Source organism: Plecotus auritus, assembly GCF_963455305.1.
Source record: "Plecotus auritus genome assembly, chromosome: 9".
NCBI classification, from domain to species: Eukaryota; Metazoa; Chordata; class Mammalia; order Chiroptera; family Vespertilionidae; genus Plecotus; species Plecotus auritus.
In genome coordinates this window covers 12,929,516-12,947,871 of record NC_137783.1, presented here as the reverse complement: position 1 = coordinate 12,947,871, position 18,356 = coordinate 12,929,516, and the positions used below count along the sequence as shown (strand labels likewise).

General features: G+C 41.6%; 1 protein-coding gene across 1 annotated transcript in view; it reads left to right on the top strand.

Moving 5' to 3' along the window:
* The window catches only part of SMC3 (structural maintenance of chromosomes 3), a 30,431-nt gene extending 23,084 nt beyond the window's left edge, over positions 1-7,347 (top strand). The window contains exons 21-29 of the mRNA XM_080640443.1: positions 84-242; positions 844-951; positions 1,423-1,531; positions 2,079-2,326; positions 2,412-2,624; positions 3,686-3,877; positions 4,026-4,203; positions 5,582-5,688; positions 6,804-7,347. Of these exons, the coding sequence (XP_080496569.1) occupies positions 84-242; positions 844-951; positions 1,423-1,531; positions 2,079-2,326; positions 2,412-2,624; positions 3,686-3,877; positions 4,026-4,203; positions 5,582-5,688; positions 6,804-6,875 (1,386 nt within the window). The 3' untranslated portion in view covers positions 6,876-7,347. The remainder of the gene's footprint in view (positions 1-83; positions 243-843; positions 952-1,422; positions 1,532-2,078; positions 2,327-2,411; positions 2,625-3,685; positions 3,878-4,025; positions 4,204-5,581; positions 5,689-6,803) is intronic.
* Positions 7,348-18,356: the final 11,009 nt, after the last annotated feature.

The following is an 18,356-nucleotide window of genomic DNA, read 5'->3' as shown; positions in this document are numbered from 1 at the left end:
TGTAGATTGTTACCAATTTTTTACTATTATAAGTGATACAGTAACTAATACCTTTATTAATACATGAGTTATCTGTCTTATAGCAACGTAGCTTACAAAGTTTGGAGGCAAGTTTGCATGCTATGGAGTCCACCAGAGAATCATTAAAAGCAGAGCTGGGAACTGATTTGCTTTCTCAACTTAGTCTGGAAGATCAGAAGAGAGTAGATGCACTGAATGATGAAATTCGTCAACTTCAGCAGGCAAGTACAATTGACAGGAAAAATAATTGTTGATAACTGGTTACTGTGGGAAGTATCTTTCTTGCTAATAAAGAAATGTGAAAGATTATTGAGAAAATGTAAAAATGACACTTGGACTTATCCATAAGAGTAAATAAAAAAAGATTTTAATAAGTTTTCCTAAACCATTCTGTATATGTTAGGATTATACAAGAAATCTTCATTTTATTCTATCTTATTTAGTGCATATTTATCACTAGTAAGGTTTGACTTGTTAGCTTTGCCATATTTATTAACATCACCATCTTTACATATTCAATATTATTTGAATTAAACATTTTAATAACATTTTATTATTGAAACAGATTTAAACAATATTAAGTCCAAAAAATTAAAAGCAGGAAAAGAAAAACATTTTTGGTAGTATGCTTATAAAAAGAACCAGGCACAAAAACTTAGCATTTTGAAGATAGAAAATGAAGAAAATACACAGTCTTTTGAATGGTATGAAACTCCATAATGCTCATTTGAACACAAGTAATGGGGATGACAGCAAATTAACAGCATTCCTGTATGTGAAATGTACATGCCTATGTGGACAAATAATTTTCTTTTCTTTTAGGAAAACAGACAGTTGCTGAATGAAAGAATTAAATTAGAAGGTATTATTACTCGAGTAGAGACTTATCTCAATGAGAATTTGAGAAAACGCTTGGACCAAGTAGAACAGGTATGTTCTTTTTCGGGAGTTCCTTGACGACCATAACCATTTAAAGGTACATATAAGTGGCTCTGTTTGAGAGCATGGACTTTGGGGACTAAAAGACTAGCAGTGTGACCATCTGCCTAGCATTGCTACTTAGTGTATGATTTTAGATAAATCATTTAATATTTTTAAGCTCCAGTTTCAGGACTGTCAAATATTGTTTTGTATTTGTATCCTGGCACAATCTAGGTACTCAGTAAAAGTTATTAATATTTTATCAGTAGAAGGTAGATGTGGAGGAATTTTTTAGTAATTATATCATTACTTTTTCCCCCTGTAATGGTAAAGTATCTGCAATTGTATGAAGTATATTTTTTTGTTTTCTGAATGTTTATTCAAACATAACAGCTATAGAAATTGTTGATACTCATAACATTTTGAAACTAACATTCATATTTTGTGGATGAATGCTCATAAGTTCCTTTTGTGTTGCAGGAACTGAATGAACTGAGAGAGACAGAAGGGGGTACTGTTCTCACTGCTACAACCTCAGAACTTGAAGCCATCAATAAAAGAGTAAAAGACACTATGGCACGATCAGAAGGTAAATTATTGTTTAGTAAATTTTTTTTAGGTATTTAGTTAAATTTAGCTTATTTGTTTTATAACATTGTTTACTACAAAATGAAATATTCAAAAAGGCAAAATTATCTAGTAATGATTTTTTGTTTTCCATTATCATAAACAGTCTATAGTGAACAGAGTTTAGGGTGTTGATTATAGATAGTAATCTTTGTTTTATTGAAATATTTGTGACAATTTTGAGATTGTAAATTATTTTATTGAGAAAAGTATGAAATAACTGAATCCATTTTCTTACCGCCTACTTACTGAGTAGAAAATTTTTTTTTAGTTTTTTCTAAAGATAAACATTAAATAATAATAAAAACCATACTCATGATTCTCATGTAAACTTCTAATTTATCCTGAATTAAATGTTTTATGAATTTTTCACAGTAAAATTTAAACAAACATGAAAAAGCCCATTTATTTTGATAGATTTAACCATTAACATAAAACCTTTGGTCAAATAATATTCTGTCTGTAAAATAGGTATTATGATCTAATTTGTTTTTTCCCCCCTATTTCAGATTTGGACAATTCCATTGATAAAACAGAAGCTGGAATTAAGGAACTTCAAAAGAGTATGGAGCGCTGGAAAAATATGGAAAAAGAACACATGGATGCTATAAATCATGACACTAAAGAACTAGAAAAGATGACAAATCGACAAGGCATGCTACTGAAGAAGAAAGAAGAATGTATGAAGAAAATTCGAGAACTTGGATCACTTCCCCAGGAAGCATTTGAAAAATACCAAACACTGAGTCTCAAACAGGTAAATCCTATTGGTTTTAAATTTGAAATCTCATTGCAAATTTTCCTGTATATGAATTTACGTATACATTTTTTCCTCCTTGTAGTTGTTTCGAAAACTTGAACAGTGCAACACAGAATTGAAGAAGTACAGTCATGTTAACAAAAAAGCTTTAGACCAGTTTGTAAATTTCTCTGAGCAAAAAGAAAAATTAATAAAGCGACAAGAAGAATTGGATAGGGGGTACAAATCAATCATGGAATTGATGAATGTACTCGAACTTCGAAAATATGAAGCTATTCAGTTAACTTTCAAACAGGTATGTTTCTTCCCTTTCTTTTTTTTTTTCCAGAGAGAGGGGACAGGAGGGGGAGAGACAGAGAGAGAAACATGTATGTGAGAGACACACATTGATTGCCTTCCCCATGCACCCTGACTGGGCCTGGGAATGGAGCCTGCAACCGAGGTATTGTGCCCTTGACTGGAATCGAACCCGAGACCCTTCAGTCCAAGGGCTGACTGCTCTATCCACTGAGACAAGCCGGCTAGGGTCGTATGTTTCTTTTAGTAGTAAATAAACACACATGACAAAAGCTTCAGCTATCATTCAGTTTATTTTTCAGTTTGTTTGGATTTTTTCCCACTGATAGTTGGATCTAATGCATGTGAATAAATTCAGCACATAAGTTGCTAACATAGTAACTAGAATGTTTTACACATATTTTTTTTTTTAAGATTACGTCCATTTTAAAAAATATTTTCATTGTATTTTTTAGAGAGAGAGGAAGGGAGAGAGAGAAACATCAATATGAGAATGAAACATCTCTCAGTTGCCTCCTGCACACCTCTCACCTGGTATTGAGCCCAAAATCAGGGCACATACCCTAACCGAGAATTAAACTGGCAACCTTTTGGTGCACAGGATGACAACCAGCCAAATGAGCCACACCACTGGCCAGGGCTACACAGTTCTTAAAAGGATCACATCTGTTATTGTTCTTTAAAAAAAAAAAAAAAAAATACTTCTGGTCCTTGCTGGGTAGCATAGAGCATTATTCCTACTCACCAAGGTTTTGGGTTCATCCCCAGTTAGGGGATGTACAAGAATCAAAACAATGAATGCATAAATAAGTGGAACAACAAATAGATCTCTCTCTCTCTCTCTCTCTCTCTCTCTATCTCTCTCTCTCTCTTCCTCTCTTCCTCTCCCCTTCTCCCTCTCTCTAAAAAAAGTCAATTAAAAAATGCATATTAAAAAATACTTCTGATTGCTTTTACATACTTGTCTTTGTTTTAAGCAGTAATATGTATAGTACCATATAAGCAAAATTTATATTTGAATTGATACCCAACCTTATATATCTATCTGTTTATTTTAAGGTATCCAAGAACTTCAGTGAAGTATTTCAGAAGCTGGTACCTGGTGGCAAAGCTACTTTGGTGATGAAGAAAGGAGATGTTGAGGGCAGCCAGTCTCAGGATGAAGGAGAAGGGAGTGGTGAAAGTGAGAGGGGTTCTGGGTCACAAAGTAGTGTCCCATCAGTTGACCAATTCACTGGAGTTGGAATCAGGGTAAATGCTTTTACATCCAGTTTTCCTCAGTAATTATCATAGTGTAATTTGTAAATATTTTGCAAATCTAAATAGATGTATGCAATTTAATTTGAAGAGGTGATTGTGATTCGACCCCTTTCGGATATTGACTCAAATGTTTTCTTAGGTGTCATTTACAGGAAAACAAGGTGAAATGAGAGAAATGCAACAGCTTTCAGGTGGACAGAAATCCTTGGTAGCTCTTGCTCTCATTTTTGCCATTCAGAAATGTGACCCAGCTCCTTTCTACTTGTTTGATGAGATTGACCAGGCTCTGGATGCTCAGCACAGAAAGGCTGTGTCAGGTACAGTTTGGGTTTTACACTTAGCAATGAGGACATACTCTAAAATGATAGCTTCACTCTTTTATAGTGATTCTTGTTGCCTGAGAGATTTGGGGTTACTAGCTAGGATATGTATCCTATATAATAAAGAGCTAATATGCTAATTAGACCAAACAGCAGAACGACCTTCCAGACAACCTTCCAGATTAAGCCGGGGCTGCGAGGGCCAAGCCCCTTGCATGAATTTCATGCATCGGGCCTCTAGTTAGTAAATAAAATTTGTCTTTTAATAGGTTTTTAAAATTTAACATTATACTTCTTTGCAAAGTTCTGTGAGAAAGATGTAATTTTTTGAATCAATTGATAATCATACTGCCCTGGCCAGTGTGGCTCCATTTGTTGAAGCATTGTCCTGTACACCAAAAGGTTTTGGGTTTGGTTCCCAGTCAGGGCACATACCTAGGTTGCAGTTCAACGCCCAGTCTGAGGGCATATGCAGGAGGCAACCAGTCAATTTCTTTTCTCTCTCCCTTCTTTCCAAAAATCAATAAAAAAAAGAAAATTGTACTTAAGTTAAACTTTTTAATGTAGAAGTTGCTCACTTTAAACTTGTATTTCAATGTTTGAATAGTTGATTATGTGGTTAAAGAATCTGTATTTGATCTTTAGTAAGTTCAGAAGATCTTTGGGGAAGCCCTGGCAGGCTAGCTCAGTTGGTTAGAAGTTCATGTGCCAGGGTTATGGGCTTGATTCCTGGTCAGAGCACATACAAGAGATAACTAGTGAGTGCATGAATGAGGGGAACAACACAGTGATGTTTCTCTCTGCTTACTCACTAAAAAAAATCAATAAATTAAAATAAAAACACCAGTAAGGTCAATTAAAAAATATATCTTTGGGGGTGGTAGCAGGGGAAAGGCGTTTTGCTCTCACATTCTTTTTTTTTTTTTGTATATATATTTTATTGATTTTTTACAGAGAGGAAAGGAGAGGGATAGAGAGTTAGAAACATTGATGAGTGAGACATCGATCAGCTGCCTCCTGCACACCTCCTACTGGGTATGTGCCCGCAACCAAGGTACATGCCCTTGATCAGAATCGAACCTGGGACCCTTGAGTCCGCAGGCCGACGCTCTATCAACTGAGCCAAACAAGTTAGGGCTCACATTATTTCTAATGCTGTATTAGAAGTTACTGCTTCTTTATATTCTGGAACTAAGATATTGGGGTTAAAGATTTATTTCTAATTTAAGAAATTAAGGTGGTAATTTTTGTATGTATATGCATAAAAATAGAGTCACAGGCTGTTTTGAATATTAAGAGTAAAGATAGTTGCATTTTAAATTTTAAGATCTACTGAGAAAAGGGTCTTGTTAAATTATTTTTTTTTTTTTTACAGATATGATTATGGAACTTGCTGTACATGCTCAATTTATTACAACTACTTTTAGGCCTGAACTGCTTGAGTCAGCTGACAAATTCTATGGTGTAAAATTCAGAAATAAGGTAACTTTTTTACATGAAGTTTAAGTTTATGTAGTATTTAATCCTTTATGTTGAATTCTTATTTTGTGTTATTTCAGTCATGAAAGAAAACTTAGAAAGTTGTTGCTCATCTGATGATGTCTTTGTAAAGAAAAAACTTTACTTAAAGTGCCCAGGAGATTTAGCAATTTTTTTTGTGGCATCCACTGCACTGATTTTTTTTCCCCATTGGCATTAAGAGACAATATCTTCCTATCTAGTCATTCACTGCTTCTTAATGAAGTCTTTAACAGTTATGTACATTGATTTATATTTGGCTAGACCGTTTTTCTTGGTGTTTTAATAAGCCTTAATGTTCTCTGAAACAGCAAAATAATACTTAGGCATAAGTTCTTGTCCATATCTTCAGAGCATTAAAAGGCAGAATATTTTTAAACTCACACATTGAACAAACACCATCTAAATTATAATCTATATAATAAAAGCCCAATATGCAAATTATCACCTCGACCGTGAGTTTGACTAGGGCAGTGGTTGGCAAACGGTGGCTCGCGAGCCACATGCGGCTCACGAGCTGCAGTTTGCCACTCTGCTGACTAATGAGTTTGCCGACCACTGCCTTAGGGAAAAACACTTAAAAAGCATTTTAATAACGTACTAATGTCTTTAACCTGAAGTCAAAACTTCTGGGTAAGGGTAATGCCTTACAGCAGTGGTCGGCAAACTCAGTCAACAGAGCGGCAAACCATGGCTCACGAGCCGCATGTGGCTCGCGAGCGGCAGTTTGCCGACCACTGGACTGGGGCAGTGGTCGGCAAGCTGCGGTTTGCCGCTCTGTTGACTAATGAGTTTGCCGACCACTGGACTGGGAGCAGGGCCAGCTGGCCAACTGCAGGAAGGAAGGCCCTGGCTGGTAGCCGGCAGTTGCTAGGGACCCTACCAATGCATGAATTTCGTGCACTGGGCCTCTAGTTATAAATAAAGGTTTTATCAGTCCGTGTTTTAGAATCATTTGACTTGATATGTGAAATTTACAGGTAATAGGCTGTATATTTTAACTATTACTCTGTACAGTGGGAACACTGATATATTTCTTTAAGATTTAACAGACTTTATTTTTGGCATTTATTCTTCAGGTTAGTCATATTGATGTGATCACAGCAGAGATGGCCAAAGACTTTGTAGAAGATGATACCACTCATGGTTAATTGGAAACTGTTGCCCACTGGTTTGGAAGATATGTATAATATTATGATTCTCATTCCCAGGAACTGTAAATTTAAACTTAAATATCTGGTCATTATTAATAGTTTTCAGATTTAGAGTACACATAGTCATTTTATATTTCAGTCATTGTATTTTATAAGATACTCTGTAATGTTACATTTCTATGTATAGTTTAAGAATTTTATTAGTTTACACAACTTTTTGTAAAGTGTCCTGTTACTGTTTTAAATCTTTGAAACATGCTAAATATCTTTTCCTAATTATTTTATCAATTATATTGCCTCTTTTTTTATAGCTTCAATTAAATAATTGGTTTTATGACTTAATTTTGTTTTTAAATTTTGTGTTTTATGTGGCTTTTCATTTATAGTTGTACAATTAGAAACAAATTTTTTTTAAATATCTGTTTTATTTTGCCTAAGAAAAGGTCTGCCTTCACTTAAAAGAAGATTTTAAAAATAGTTTCATATTCTGTTGAATTATATCAGTGGTTCCTAATCTAGGCTGCGTGCTTAAATCCATGGAGGAAGCTTTTAAAAATGTAACACTGTGGGAGTCTGTCCCTATACCAGTTGGATCAAAATCCAAAAGGGATGGTGTCCTGGTCACTTCAATTCTGAATTCCCCCAGATGATTCAGACTCTCAGTGAGGGTTAGAACCCATGCTTTATTTTTTCTTTTTATTATTATTATTTGTTAATCCTCACCCGAGGATATTTTTCCATTGATTATTAGAGAGAGTGGAAGAGAGAGGGAAAGACAGAAAGAAACATCGATGTAAGAGAAACACATCGATGGTTGCCTCCTGCACAAGCCCCGACCAGAGCCCAGGCTGGGGAGGAGCCTACAACCAAGGTACGGGCCCTTGACCGGAACCAAACCCGGTACTTTTTGGTCTGCAGGCCAACACTCTATCCACTGAGCCAAACCGGCTGGGACAGAACCCCTGCATTAAACTCATAACAGTCCTTTAAAAATTATTTTTAATTTAAGATGGCAATCTATTTAATAGGACTTGGGAACGTGGTTTTAAAAGTAACATTTATAAAGTTTTTTGCAACTTTAAAAAAAAATAATAAAATATGGCCCAGTTGGCGTGGCTCAGTGGTTGAGTGTCGACCTATGAACAAGGAGGTCACAGTTCAGTTTCCTGTCAGGGCACATGCCTGGATTGCGGACTCAATCCCCAGTGTGGGGTGTGCAGGAGGCAGCTAGTCAATGATTTTCTCAATCATTGATGTTTCTATCTCCCTCTCCCTCTCTGAAATCAATAAAAATATATTTAAAAAATAAATAAAATATGGGGTGATTAGCAAAAATGGGTTAAGCATTTTGTCAAAATAAGTAAAAAAGTACTAATTTTATTTTATTTTTTTAAATATATTTTATTGATTTTTTACAGAGAGGAAGGGAGAGGGATAGAGAGAAACATCGATGAGAGAGAAATATCAATCAGCTGCCTCCTGCACACCTCCTATTGGGGATGTGCCTGCAACCAAGGTACATGCCCTTGACTGGAATCGAAACCGGGACCCTTCAGTCCGTAGGCCAATGCTCTATCCACTGAGCCAAACCGGTTAGGGCAAAAAAGTACTAATTTTAAAGAAAGTAATGCAATTTAGAGAAACATGACTAGTGGTATAATAGTCATATAATAGAAGTATAGAAAAAGTATAAGATGAATTTCGGAGGATTTCTTTTTTTTTTAGTATTTAAGCAATAGCAACTCTGACTTCAAAAACATTTAGTTCATTCTTAAATGGAGTTTCATTCATAACAACTCTCAGGGTAGAGGACTAGCACTTTCGTTCAGTTCCCACAAAGAGAGAGAGAATCCATTGCTGAGGAAAAGCAAACATTAAGATTTCTGTCACCCAGCAAATGGTCACCTTACCCTGGGAGCAGCATCATGCTGCCGGGACACTTGCCAGAGAGGAGCAGAAAGTGTTCACTGTCAAGGAATTTTTTAGTAGCAATGGCATTCTTTATCTTTCTTCACCTTTACTCAGGCATATCCCCTTATCCTGAACATGAATAAGTAATCTGAGTTTGCATATTCAGGGGAAGAGCAAATGGAAAACAGATGCACACTGATGCAGTTAAAACTATGGCAGCAATGTCTTCACCTACTACCAAGATACTAGGACTGTCTTTCCTTCTTTACTTGAAGATTTCTTTTGAAATTGTATGTCATTAGGTAGAAATTACCCTCTCTGCTTTTCTGTGAAGATGAAGCAATAGTGGTACCCTTGTTCCGTAGGTTTCATACTTTTGGGAGAAGCAGGTAGCTCTTTTCCTCTGTGAAAAATGACAGAATATATTTCAATGATCTATTGCTTAGAGGTATGGTGTGGCCTTTCTTTTGGCCTCATTAAGTAATTCTTAATAAAGTGGGTTGATTCAGATACCTCTCTAAAAGGTATCTTAGTTTGGCAGGAACTCGGATTTTGTAAGGCATTTCCTCTTAAATAAAGCTTTTTTGGTCAACATTCTGTAAGCTGAAAGTATCAGGCCCTTACACATAGGATCCAGAGATACAGGATTTTTTTTTTTTTTTTTTAGTTTAAGACTTTCATTTTATAATTAAGGAAATTTGCCCAGGTAATGACGAAGTGAGCATGCACAGCTTAGTAACTGGCAGAGCCAGAATGAAGCCCAGGCTTTCCAGCCTTGAGTAGAGGGGACTCTTTGATGTGTTAGGTCTTTGTTCTCCCTGCTGAACTATGAAAATGGGGGAGATGTTGTGTTGTGTTTGTACACTGTTGGTTGGTCCTCTATGTTAAAGTAATAGTTTTAGGGTGAGTCACCATCATTCGTTTTCTTTACCTCTTCACTCTCCCACCCTCCCCCTTTTTCTTCAGACCTCACCTATTTTGGTGCAGGTCACTTGTCTCAATATCCTAGGGGGACTGGCTGCCAATCTTCCGCCTGGAAGATGCCAGAGTTGCTCCATAAATCTGCCACCGTGTGGCACTCAGTCTCCCCTTCCTAGAGACAGAGAGTCTCCTGGGTGTAACAGCCCTTGTGGCAGCCAGTAGCTGCAGGGAGATGAGGCAGCACAGAGATTAGGTTTGCAGGGAGAGCATGGATATATTTACTCTCAAGTCATTGCATCAGTGCTGCATCAGTGGGTAGAAGTCCACTGCAAAGAGAACATTAGCATTTGAATGTCATCTTTTATGGATTCTGTGTGGGTCAGACCAATGCCTGGCGCGTTGATTATATAAAACATTCAAGTGTACAGTGATACCAAGTCCTGCTCTAGCCTCATCAATTAAGTCTACAATTATTCAGCCATTAAAAATAATGGTTATTGTCCTGGCCGGTGTGGCTCAGTTAATGGGAGCGTCATCCCGTATTCTGAAAGGTTGTGGGTTTGGTTTCCAGTCAGGGCACATAACTAAGTTTCCATTGGGCTGTGAACAGGAGGCAACCAACTGATGTTCTCTCACATCAGTGTTTCTCTCCTTGTTCCCCACTCTAAGTATATCCTTAGGTGAGGATTTAAAAAAAAAAAAATGGTGCCCTAACCGGTTTGTCTCAGTGGATAGAGTGTCTGCCTGCTGACTGAAGGGTCCCAGGTTCCATTCCTGTCAAGGGCATGTACCTTGGTTGCGAGCACATCCCCAGTAGGAGGTGTGCAGGAGGCAGCTGATCGATGTTTCTCTCTCATCGATGTTTCTAACTCTCCCTCTCCCTTCCTCTCTGTAAAAAATCAATAAACTATATTGAAAAAATAAAAATGGTTACAAAGATTGGAAACATGGAAGTGTATATAGCGAGAGAGGAAAACCACAACAGAAAATTGAACATGACGGACATGGTGTAAAGTCAAATCATTTGGGACTCAGGTCTGAGAGGCAGTTAACGTGTCACACAGTAAAGAATTGTGTCACCTCTAAGGCACCCACTTTTGCTAGAAGAGGTTTTCAAACAGGAATTTATCATACCACCTCAGAATTAGAAATGATGACTGCAAAGGTTAGTAAGGTTGATGCTTTCTTCAGCTTTGTCTATGCCGCTATTTTTTCTCCCAATATCCTAAATCTCAATTATTTCCAGCACCGCTAGAGGGGGCCCTTGACACATCCCAGCCCTTCCTCCATTTTTTTCAGTCTAGTTTTCAAACTTGTTTCCTCTATAATTCCTCCTTTATTAGAGTTCCAGGAGCATCGACGTGTGATATTCCTGAGGTTTCTCTGTTGCAGGAGTTTATGAGCTACGTGTTAACTGCTTGCAGCTCAGTCATAAACTAGCTGCTTTCAGCCAAGGCACCTAGTACTTGTAACAGGTTGAACTGTGATGTAGAAAGCGGTGCAGCAGCTGTTGAATGGAATCTTGTTAATAAAATGGCAGCCCTTTCCAGCACAGGCACTGCTGGTTTCTCTTCAGAGCAGCAGCTTTCTCTGCTGCTGAGCTATGAAAATGGGGTTATTACTTACCTAATAAGTACCAAACAGGCCCTTTTATCATTTCACTTCAGGGCAACAAGTTGGCGGTGGGTGGTGTTAACCCCAGTCTGCAGAATAGAGCTCCACGAGGGTGAAGTAACTTGCCTAAAGCTTTCTATTAGAAAGCGGTGGAGCCCTAGCCAGTTTGCTCAGTGGTTATAGCCTCAGCCCACAGACTGAAGGATCGCAGGTTCAATTCCAGTCAAGGACACATATCTCGTTTCTCTCATATCCATGTGTGTCTTCCCCCTCCCACTCTCTTAAAAAAAAAAAAAAAAAGTCAATGGAAAAATACCCATTGCCAGTGGGCCATCCCCTGGGCCGCCCCAGGCTGCCTCTCGCCTTAGTGACTCCTCCCACAGACTCTTGGTGCCTTGGCCCTGGTTCTCTTTGACTTGGTTCTTTACGCACAAGGGGGAGTGAGTGCTAGAGAGAACCTGCACTCTGTGGGACCCTCTTGTTCCCCGCCCCCCCCCCCCCCCCCGCCAGGGATGAATCTGGAATAATTTAGCTAGAACTTTATCTAGAAATGGATGCAGGACCCCATACTATCTCATAAGGAAATTGGAGGTGTTCTAATCTACACCTGCGTTACTCAGGCCTCATATCATCATCGAATTCACCTGGAGTGGTTGTTGAAGATGCAATTTCTCCAGCCTTTCCCCCTGAAGATTGGAAATCAGGGCAGGGCAGGGCCCAGGTGGGCCACATGTAATACCTATGAATCAGGAAAATCTACTGGCCTCACGAGCAGTCAGGCCTGCTGAACGCTTTGACTTTCGGAGGAAATGAACCTGCGGCATCTGTACAAAGGAAAGCACCAGACTTCAGGATTTTGCTTTTATCCGAAGTGAAAGTAAAACTTGCATCTGAACAAGGTAAACGGGGCAGCAGCTGGGCGTGGGACTCGGGCCTGGGGGGTGTGACTGGCAGAACTTTAGACAGAAAGGGCTCAGAGCCGGAGGGCTGGGTTCCCAGAAATGACCTATCAGAGTGCCTCCAATCAGGCAGCCACGGGAGTGCGCCACTGCTCGTTTTTGTTGTTTTCTTTTGTGGAGGCTTTCAGCAAATTCCTATCTTGAAGGAAGAGTCCTTTTAAACCTCCCAGCTTGACTCACAGGCCTCCTTAATAGAAGGAACCTGGAGGCTCCCGCTGAGGGCCCTGCCTTCCCGCAATTCTGACGGTTGGGTTCAGGGGGTGCAATTCTGACGGTTGGGTTCAGGGGGTGATCGTAGCCCTCGTGTTACAGTGTGTGCAGCTCGGGGGCCTGGTGGCTGCTCCCTGCATCCCTGACACCTTCCCTGTACATCAGTGGTTTCTACGGGGCTTTTGTTGGAAGCCAAGAGTCTAAATGGGTGTGACCAAGTCAGTGGCCATCTCCTCCAGCCCAGACAGTGAGTCCGGCCACCAGTGGTCCTCAGGTCAGGGTTAGGAGAGGGACCACTGAGCTCCTGGCTCTCTGTTGCCACTTGGTTTCACCACTGTTTGGCAATCAGTCCTCTGTGGTTCTGTCCACCTGCCAACCTCCCAAAGCATTACCATCAGCATCCTAAGATCACCATCTTCTCAGGACACAGGTGCACATTCCTACCTTAAGCTCAGCCTCCCTCTGCATCCTGTCATCATCAGCAGTGGCTTCAGCATTCTTCCTGCCGATTCTCACCCTCGGGTCCTTCCACCCAGCTCTGGCCTCCTTCCGGGACGTGAGATCAGGTTGAAGCATACTTTCTGAAAAGTTGAAAATACGATTCTCATCCACAATATAGTGAGCATGTCCCAGAGATTCGTTTATCTCATTAACGAGGGAGCTAGTAGGATGACAAACATGCTATAGGTCCATAAAACCATAACCTTTGGGTTATCTTTTAGCCTCTAAGAATCATGTCCAACTTCCCAATCCTCCATTTCTTTGAAGTTAACATCTAATTTTCCAGAATCTGGGCCCTAATCCGTAAAAAAGAGTGCATCAAACAAAGCGACCTTTCTTTAGAGACTCAGGTGACTCACAGGCACCTGTTGGAAAGTGCTCTATTGTGGCTTTGAAAGAAATAAGGCAACAAAGTAGGCTTGTTGCCTTATTTCCAAGTATTGGATTCATTTTCTAAACACCCAAAGCTTGTCTTACCACCCACTCCAGCCCTCAGAATCATGGGGGAAAGTAGCATTCAGGGATGGATGGGGAAGGCCTAATAAAGAGCAACTAAAGTCAAGCCCAGCTGGGTAGGGGTGGGGGTAGAGGGAAGGAAGGGAGGTACGGAGGACAGTGGGGGTCAGGGACCTGCACCATAGAGGATGAATGGATAGACTGAGGGGTGGGCGATTCTGGGTTATTCAACAAGCATACGGTGAGGACCTGGGATATAAAAACCCATAGCCAGGTGCTGTGATAAACCCATTTTACAGATGAAGAAACTGAAAGTTAGATTAGGAGCAGGCCCAGAGTCACCAAATGAATAAACAGTGAAGCCCAGAGTTAATCCAGGCCTGGGTATCTTGAGCCAATAGTGAGTTGGGAAGCCACTGGGTGGGAGGTAGAGGTGACTTCCCCTGGTGTGTGTATGTGTGTGTGTATGTATTGTATGTATGTGTATGCATGTGTGTATGCATATGTACTTGTACACATGAACGTGCTCTAGGTGGAGGAGAAGGTGACTTTCTCGGGGTGGGGGGGTGTACACGTGTGCGTGTGCACGTGAACGTGCTCTGGGTGGAGGAGGAGATGACTTCCTCCAGCAGCAGGTGCAGAGCCCAGGCCTGGGGTATTCCATGTCTAAACAAAGCCAACTGCAGGATTCCACACATCCCCACCACAGGGCCCTCATTCCTGTCCCTCTTCAGCACCAGCCGCATGAGACCCCAGGGAATGAGCTCAGAGGGTGGGGGCCACAGGGATGGTGGCAGCTGGCAGTGCCTTTGATAGATTCATCCTCCAGCTTCAGCATTGTTCCCAGGCAGGATGGGTCTTTGCCTTCCTGTGCCCTGGAAGGAGGAGGAGGCCGCCAGGGGCTCCGGGGTCTGTAATTGGATCAGAGGCTGTGATGGTGACAGCTGTGGCAGGGGCCTGAGTAGGGGGCTCAGGCAGGTGGGGAAAGGCTGGGCCTGGGGTTTGTGCTCATTCATCATCCTGGAGGCAGCTCTCCTGGGGCACTGGACCCTCACCCCAGCATCTACCCCGAGGCCCTAGTGATACCAACATAGCCTGTCCCGTATGTTGTCTCATATGTGAGGAGGGCCCCAGGGAAGCCCCACACATTGAGGGAGGTGGTACATGGAGAGAAAAGCAGGGGTTTGGAATCCGAGCTCTGACTTTTGCTAGCTGTGTGGTCTTGGGCAAGTTTGTTAATCTCTGTTTCCATTTCTTCTGTAAAATGGAGACACCACATGAAACTATCTTTTTTTTAAATATATTTTTATTGATTTCAGAGAGGAAGGGAGAGGGAGATTGAAATATCAATGATGAGAGAGAATCATTGATTGGCTGCCTCCTGCACGCCCCCCACTGGGGATCGATCCCACAACCCAGGCATGTGCCCTTGACTGGAATCGAACCTGGTATCATTCAGTCCACAGGCTGATGCTCTATCCACTGAGCAAAACCAGCTAGGGCGAAAGTATCTTAAAAGGTGGTTCTAGAATTAAATGAGAACAGAGTGGTTTGCATACAGTGGTTGCTCAATAAGAATTAGGTTTAATATTTTGTGCCAGTTGGCATCCGAGTCACATTAGTAATATTTGGGGTCGGGAATAGATTTAAGAGAAGCTTGAGCCTGGCTGGTGTGGCTCCGTGGTTGAGCATCAGTTGACCTATGAACCAAGAGGTTATGGTTTGATTCCAGTCAGGGCACATGCCTGGGTTGCAGGCTCATCCCCCAGGAGGGGGCATGCAGGAGGCAGCTGATCAATGATTCTCATCACTGATGTTTCTTTCCCTTCTCTGAAATGAATAAAAATACATTTAAAATACAAACAAACAAAAACATTAAAAAAAGAGAAGCTTGAAAGAAAGCCATGCATACAAAGTGTATAAAATTCAGGGGTGTGTGTACTTGCGTTAGAAAGGACTCAACAGCCAGCTGCTCTGTTAGCAGTGTTCCTGGGTTCCAGAGCTCAGCCTGGACCTGCTTAAATGTGGGTGACTTCAAGAAAGTCCTGTCCCTTTTCAGCGCTCCACTTTCCTGGTCAGTGGGATGAGCAGGAGGATGGACTTGCTGCCCAGGGAATCTTGCCCCAGGATCACCGCCCGCCCCCCAACCCCGTGGAGCTAACTGGAACCTCTGGGGAAACTGAGAGGCCTGCCTGGCTTCATGCTGACTTTCCAGAGGTGTCTGTGTACTTCTCACCTTTAGCAAAGTTGCAGGAAGCTTTCCAGAGCTCAGCAGGGAGGAGGTGGTTGGTTGGTTTAGAAATAGATTCACAGCAGGAGTCCTTTAAATTGCCAGGCCTCCCAAAGCTCAACAGGAAAGGGTGTACAGAAATGGGAATTCCGGCCCCTTCTCAGAAAAGCTGAGGCCTAAAGTGCACCCACTTGCTCTACCCACCTGCTCTGTGAGCGCCAGTGTGTGTGTGGGGTGGGGGGGGAGGGATTTGGGATTTGACCTCTCACTCGGACAGGCTGTGCATCTCTCTACTCACTGGTTCTGGACTGATAAGTCTTACCTAGAGAAGTCCTCAGAGCAGGCAAACAGTCCAGAGGGGGGTCTCCAAAAAGCCCAGCAGACCTCTGGGGCCTGGCCTGTGCTCGGAATCCTTCAGGACCACCCTGGAGCCTCTGATGCTCTGTGGCCTCCCAGGACCTGGGCATCCATGGGCCAGGCCATCCAGGGAGAGAGTAAGGCAGCAGGGCTCTGGCCTCCAACAGGGAAGGTGGGGGAGGGTGGGCAAGGAGTGGTCTGGCCTGGGGCCAGGGCTGTGGGATTTATAATCATCCTGGGGGCTGTACATGCTTGGAGCAACTTTTTTATTTTGTGGCCGTGAGTAATTGAGCCAAGTGTGTGCTGTATCCCACAGCCAGTCCTGCCTCCTCCCACTCACACACACTCACACCTGTTACACGCACACCTGTGACACATCATGTGGAAAGGTAGGAGGAGTACCTTGTGTGGAGGATCTGTGCTCTGAGCTAGGCATGTACCAATGCAGAGTGCTTTTCCTTCGCTATCTCACTTAATTCTTTTTTCCCCTGAGTATTTTTATTGGTTTCAGAGATGGAGGGAGAGGGAGAGAGAGATAGAAACATCAATGATGAGAGATAATCATGGATCAGCTGCCTCCTGCACACCCCTCACTAGGGATCGAGCCTGCAACCTGGGCATGTACCCTGACCAGGAATCAAACCGTGACCTCCTGGTTCATAGGTCGATGCTCAACCACTGAGCCATACCAGTTGGATCAATGGATTATTTAGAAGTATGGTTTTTAATTTCCAAATAAAATATTCTGTATATTTTTAATATTTTCATACCACATGAATATGTTACCTATTTTAATATTACGTTGTAAATGAATTCAAAATAAAAGTAATGATTCTTGGTTTGGGAGTGAGAACCTACCCACAGACTGAACTTCCCATCTTCCCCTGGCTCGCTCTTCTGTGTGCCATAGCTCCCCTCCATCCATCAGAATACTTAACACCAGCATTAGCTTCTCCTCCCCTCTCATTCCTCATCTCCAAACAACTACCCTAGCTTGTGGCTCTTATTTCCAGAGGTTTATGAAATATGCCCCCTCCTTTGCCATTATCTCAGCTGAATACACTGTTGACTGTAGTTTGCACAAATGCAATAGCATTCTCATGGCCTCCCCACAAAATTCTTCTTAGTTACAAAGGGGAAAGAGTACACAGTAGAGAAGCCTGGCAGGTGCTATCTTAGTGAAGTGATCAAAATGAACTTCATTGTTAGTAGGACAAATGGAAACTGTGGCCATTTGATAAGATGCATTGAGAACAATGCAATCTAAACATACCCCTTAACATTTTTTGCCAGACAATTCTATTATTTTAACTTAATGTGTATTAAATTTCCCTTCTAATCGTTTGATGTGATTAGCTTTCTTTCTTAGGGTTAGATTTCTTTGTGTGCTTGAGAATTTTGGTTTTCCAGCTCATTCTGATAGTCCATGGAGATGTTCATTGTGGCTTTTGAGCCAAGATCCATTTTTTAAAAATATATATTTTTATTGATTTCAGAGAGGAAGGGAGAGGGTAAGAGAAATAGAAACATCAACGATGAGAGAGAATCATTGAATGGCTGCCTCCTGCATATCCCACACTGGCGATAGAGCCCGCAACCCAGGCATGTGCCCTGATCGGGAATCGAACAGTGAACACTCAACCACTGAGCCATGTCGGCCGGGCCAAGATTAATTTTTAAAGTATTTGATCTGTTGTTCTTATGTGTTTGGAGCAGCGGTAGTGCCTTAAGCATGAACTGAGAATCTTTCAAGCCCAGCACTCTGTCTGTGCTGGAAAGAACAGCCTCTCCGCAGGCCAGAGGCCTCGCTTGGAATCCTTGCTCTGCTGTGTGACCTTGTCCAGGTTTCTGAACTTCTTTGAGACCCAGTTCTCTCGTCCAAAAAAATGGGCATAATGACACCTACCTTGCAGAGTTTTCATGAGGATTAAGTGAAAGTGCCTGGCGGGGCTTCCCAAATGTTGTTGACTTTGTAATTGAAACTATAATTGAGTCCCACACGCAGCATGAATGAAACAGAGAAAATTGATATTCCGCCAACAGGTGCAAAGGAGGCTGCTGGGCTTTTAAAAGAAAAGGACTCCAAATACATGTGCCTGTTTACATTAATATGAGTGGTCCCTTAATCCAATTTCTGCCCGTGTGTTCTCAGAGGGAGCAAGCAGAACACACAGAGGCTGGAATGGGTGGTATTTCTGGAGTCGGAAAGTGACCAATCCAGTAGCAGGACTAACCTTCCTGGTGCCATCAGCTGCTGGGGCTCTCTAACGTGCAACAACTGACTATTGACTAGGCAAGACCTTTGTCTTTCTCAGCCTG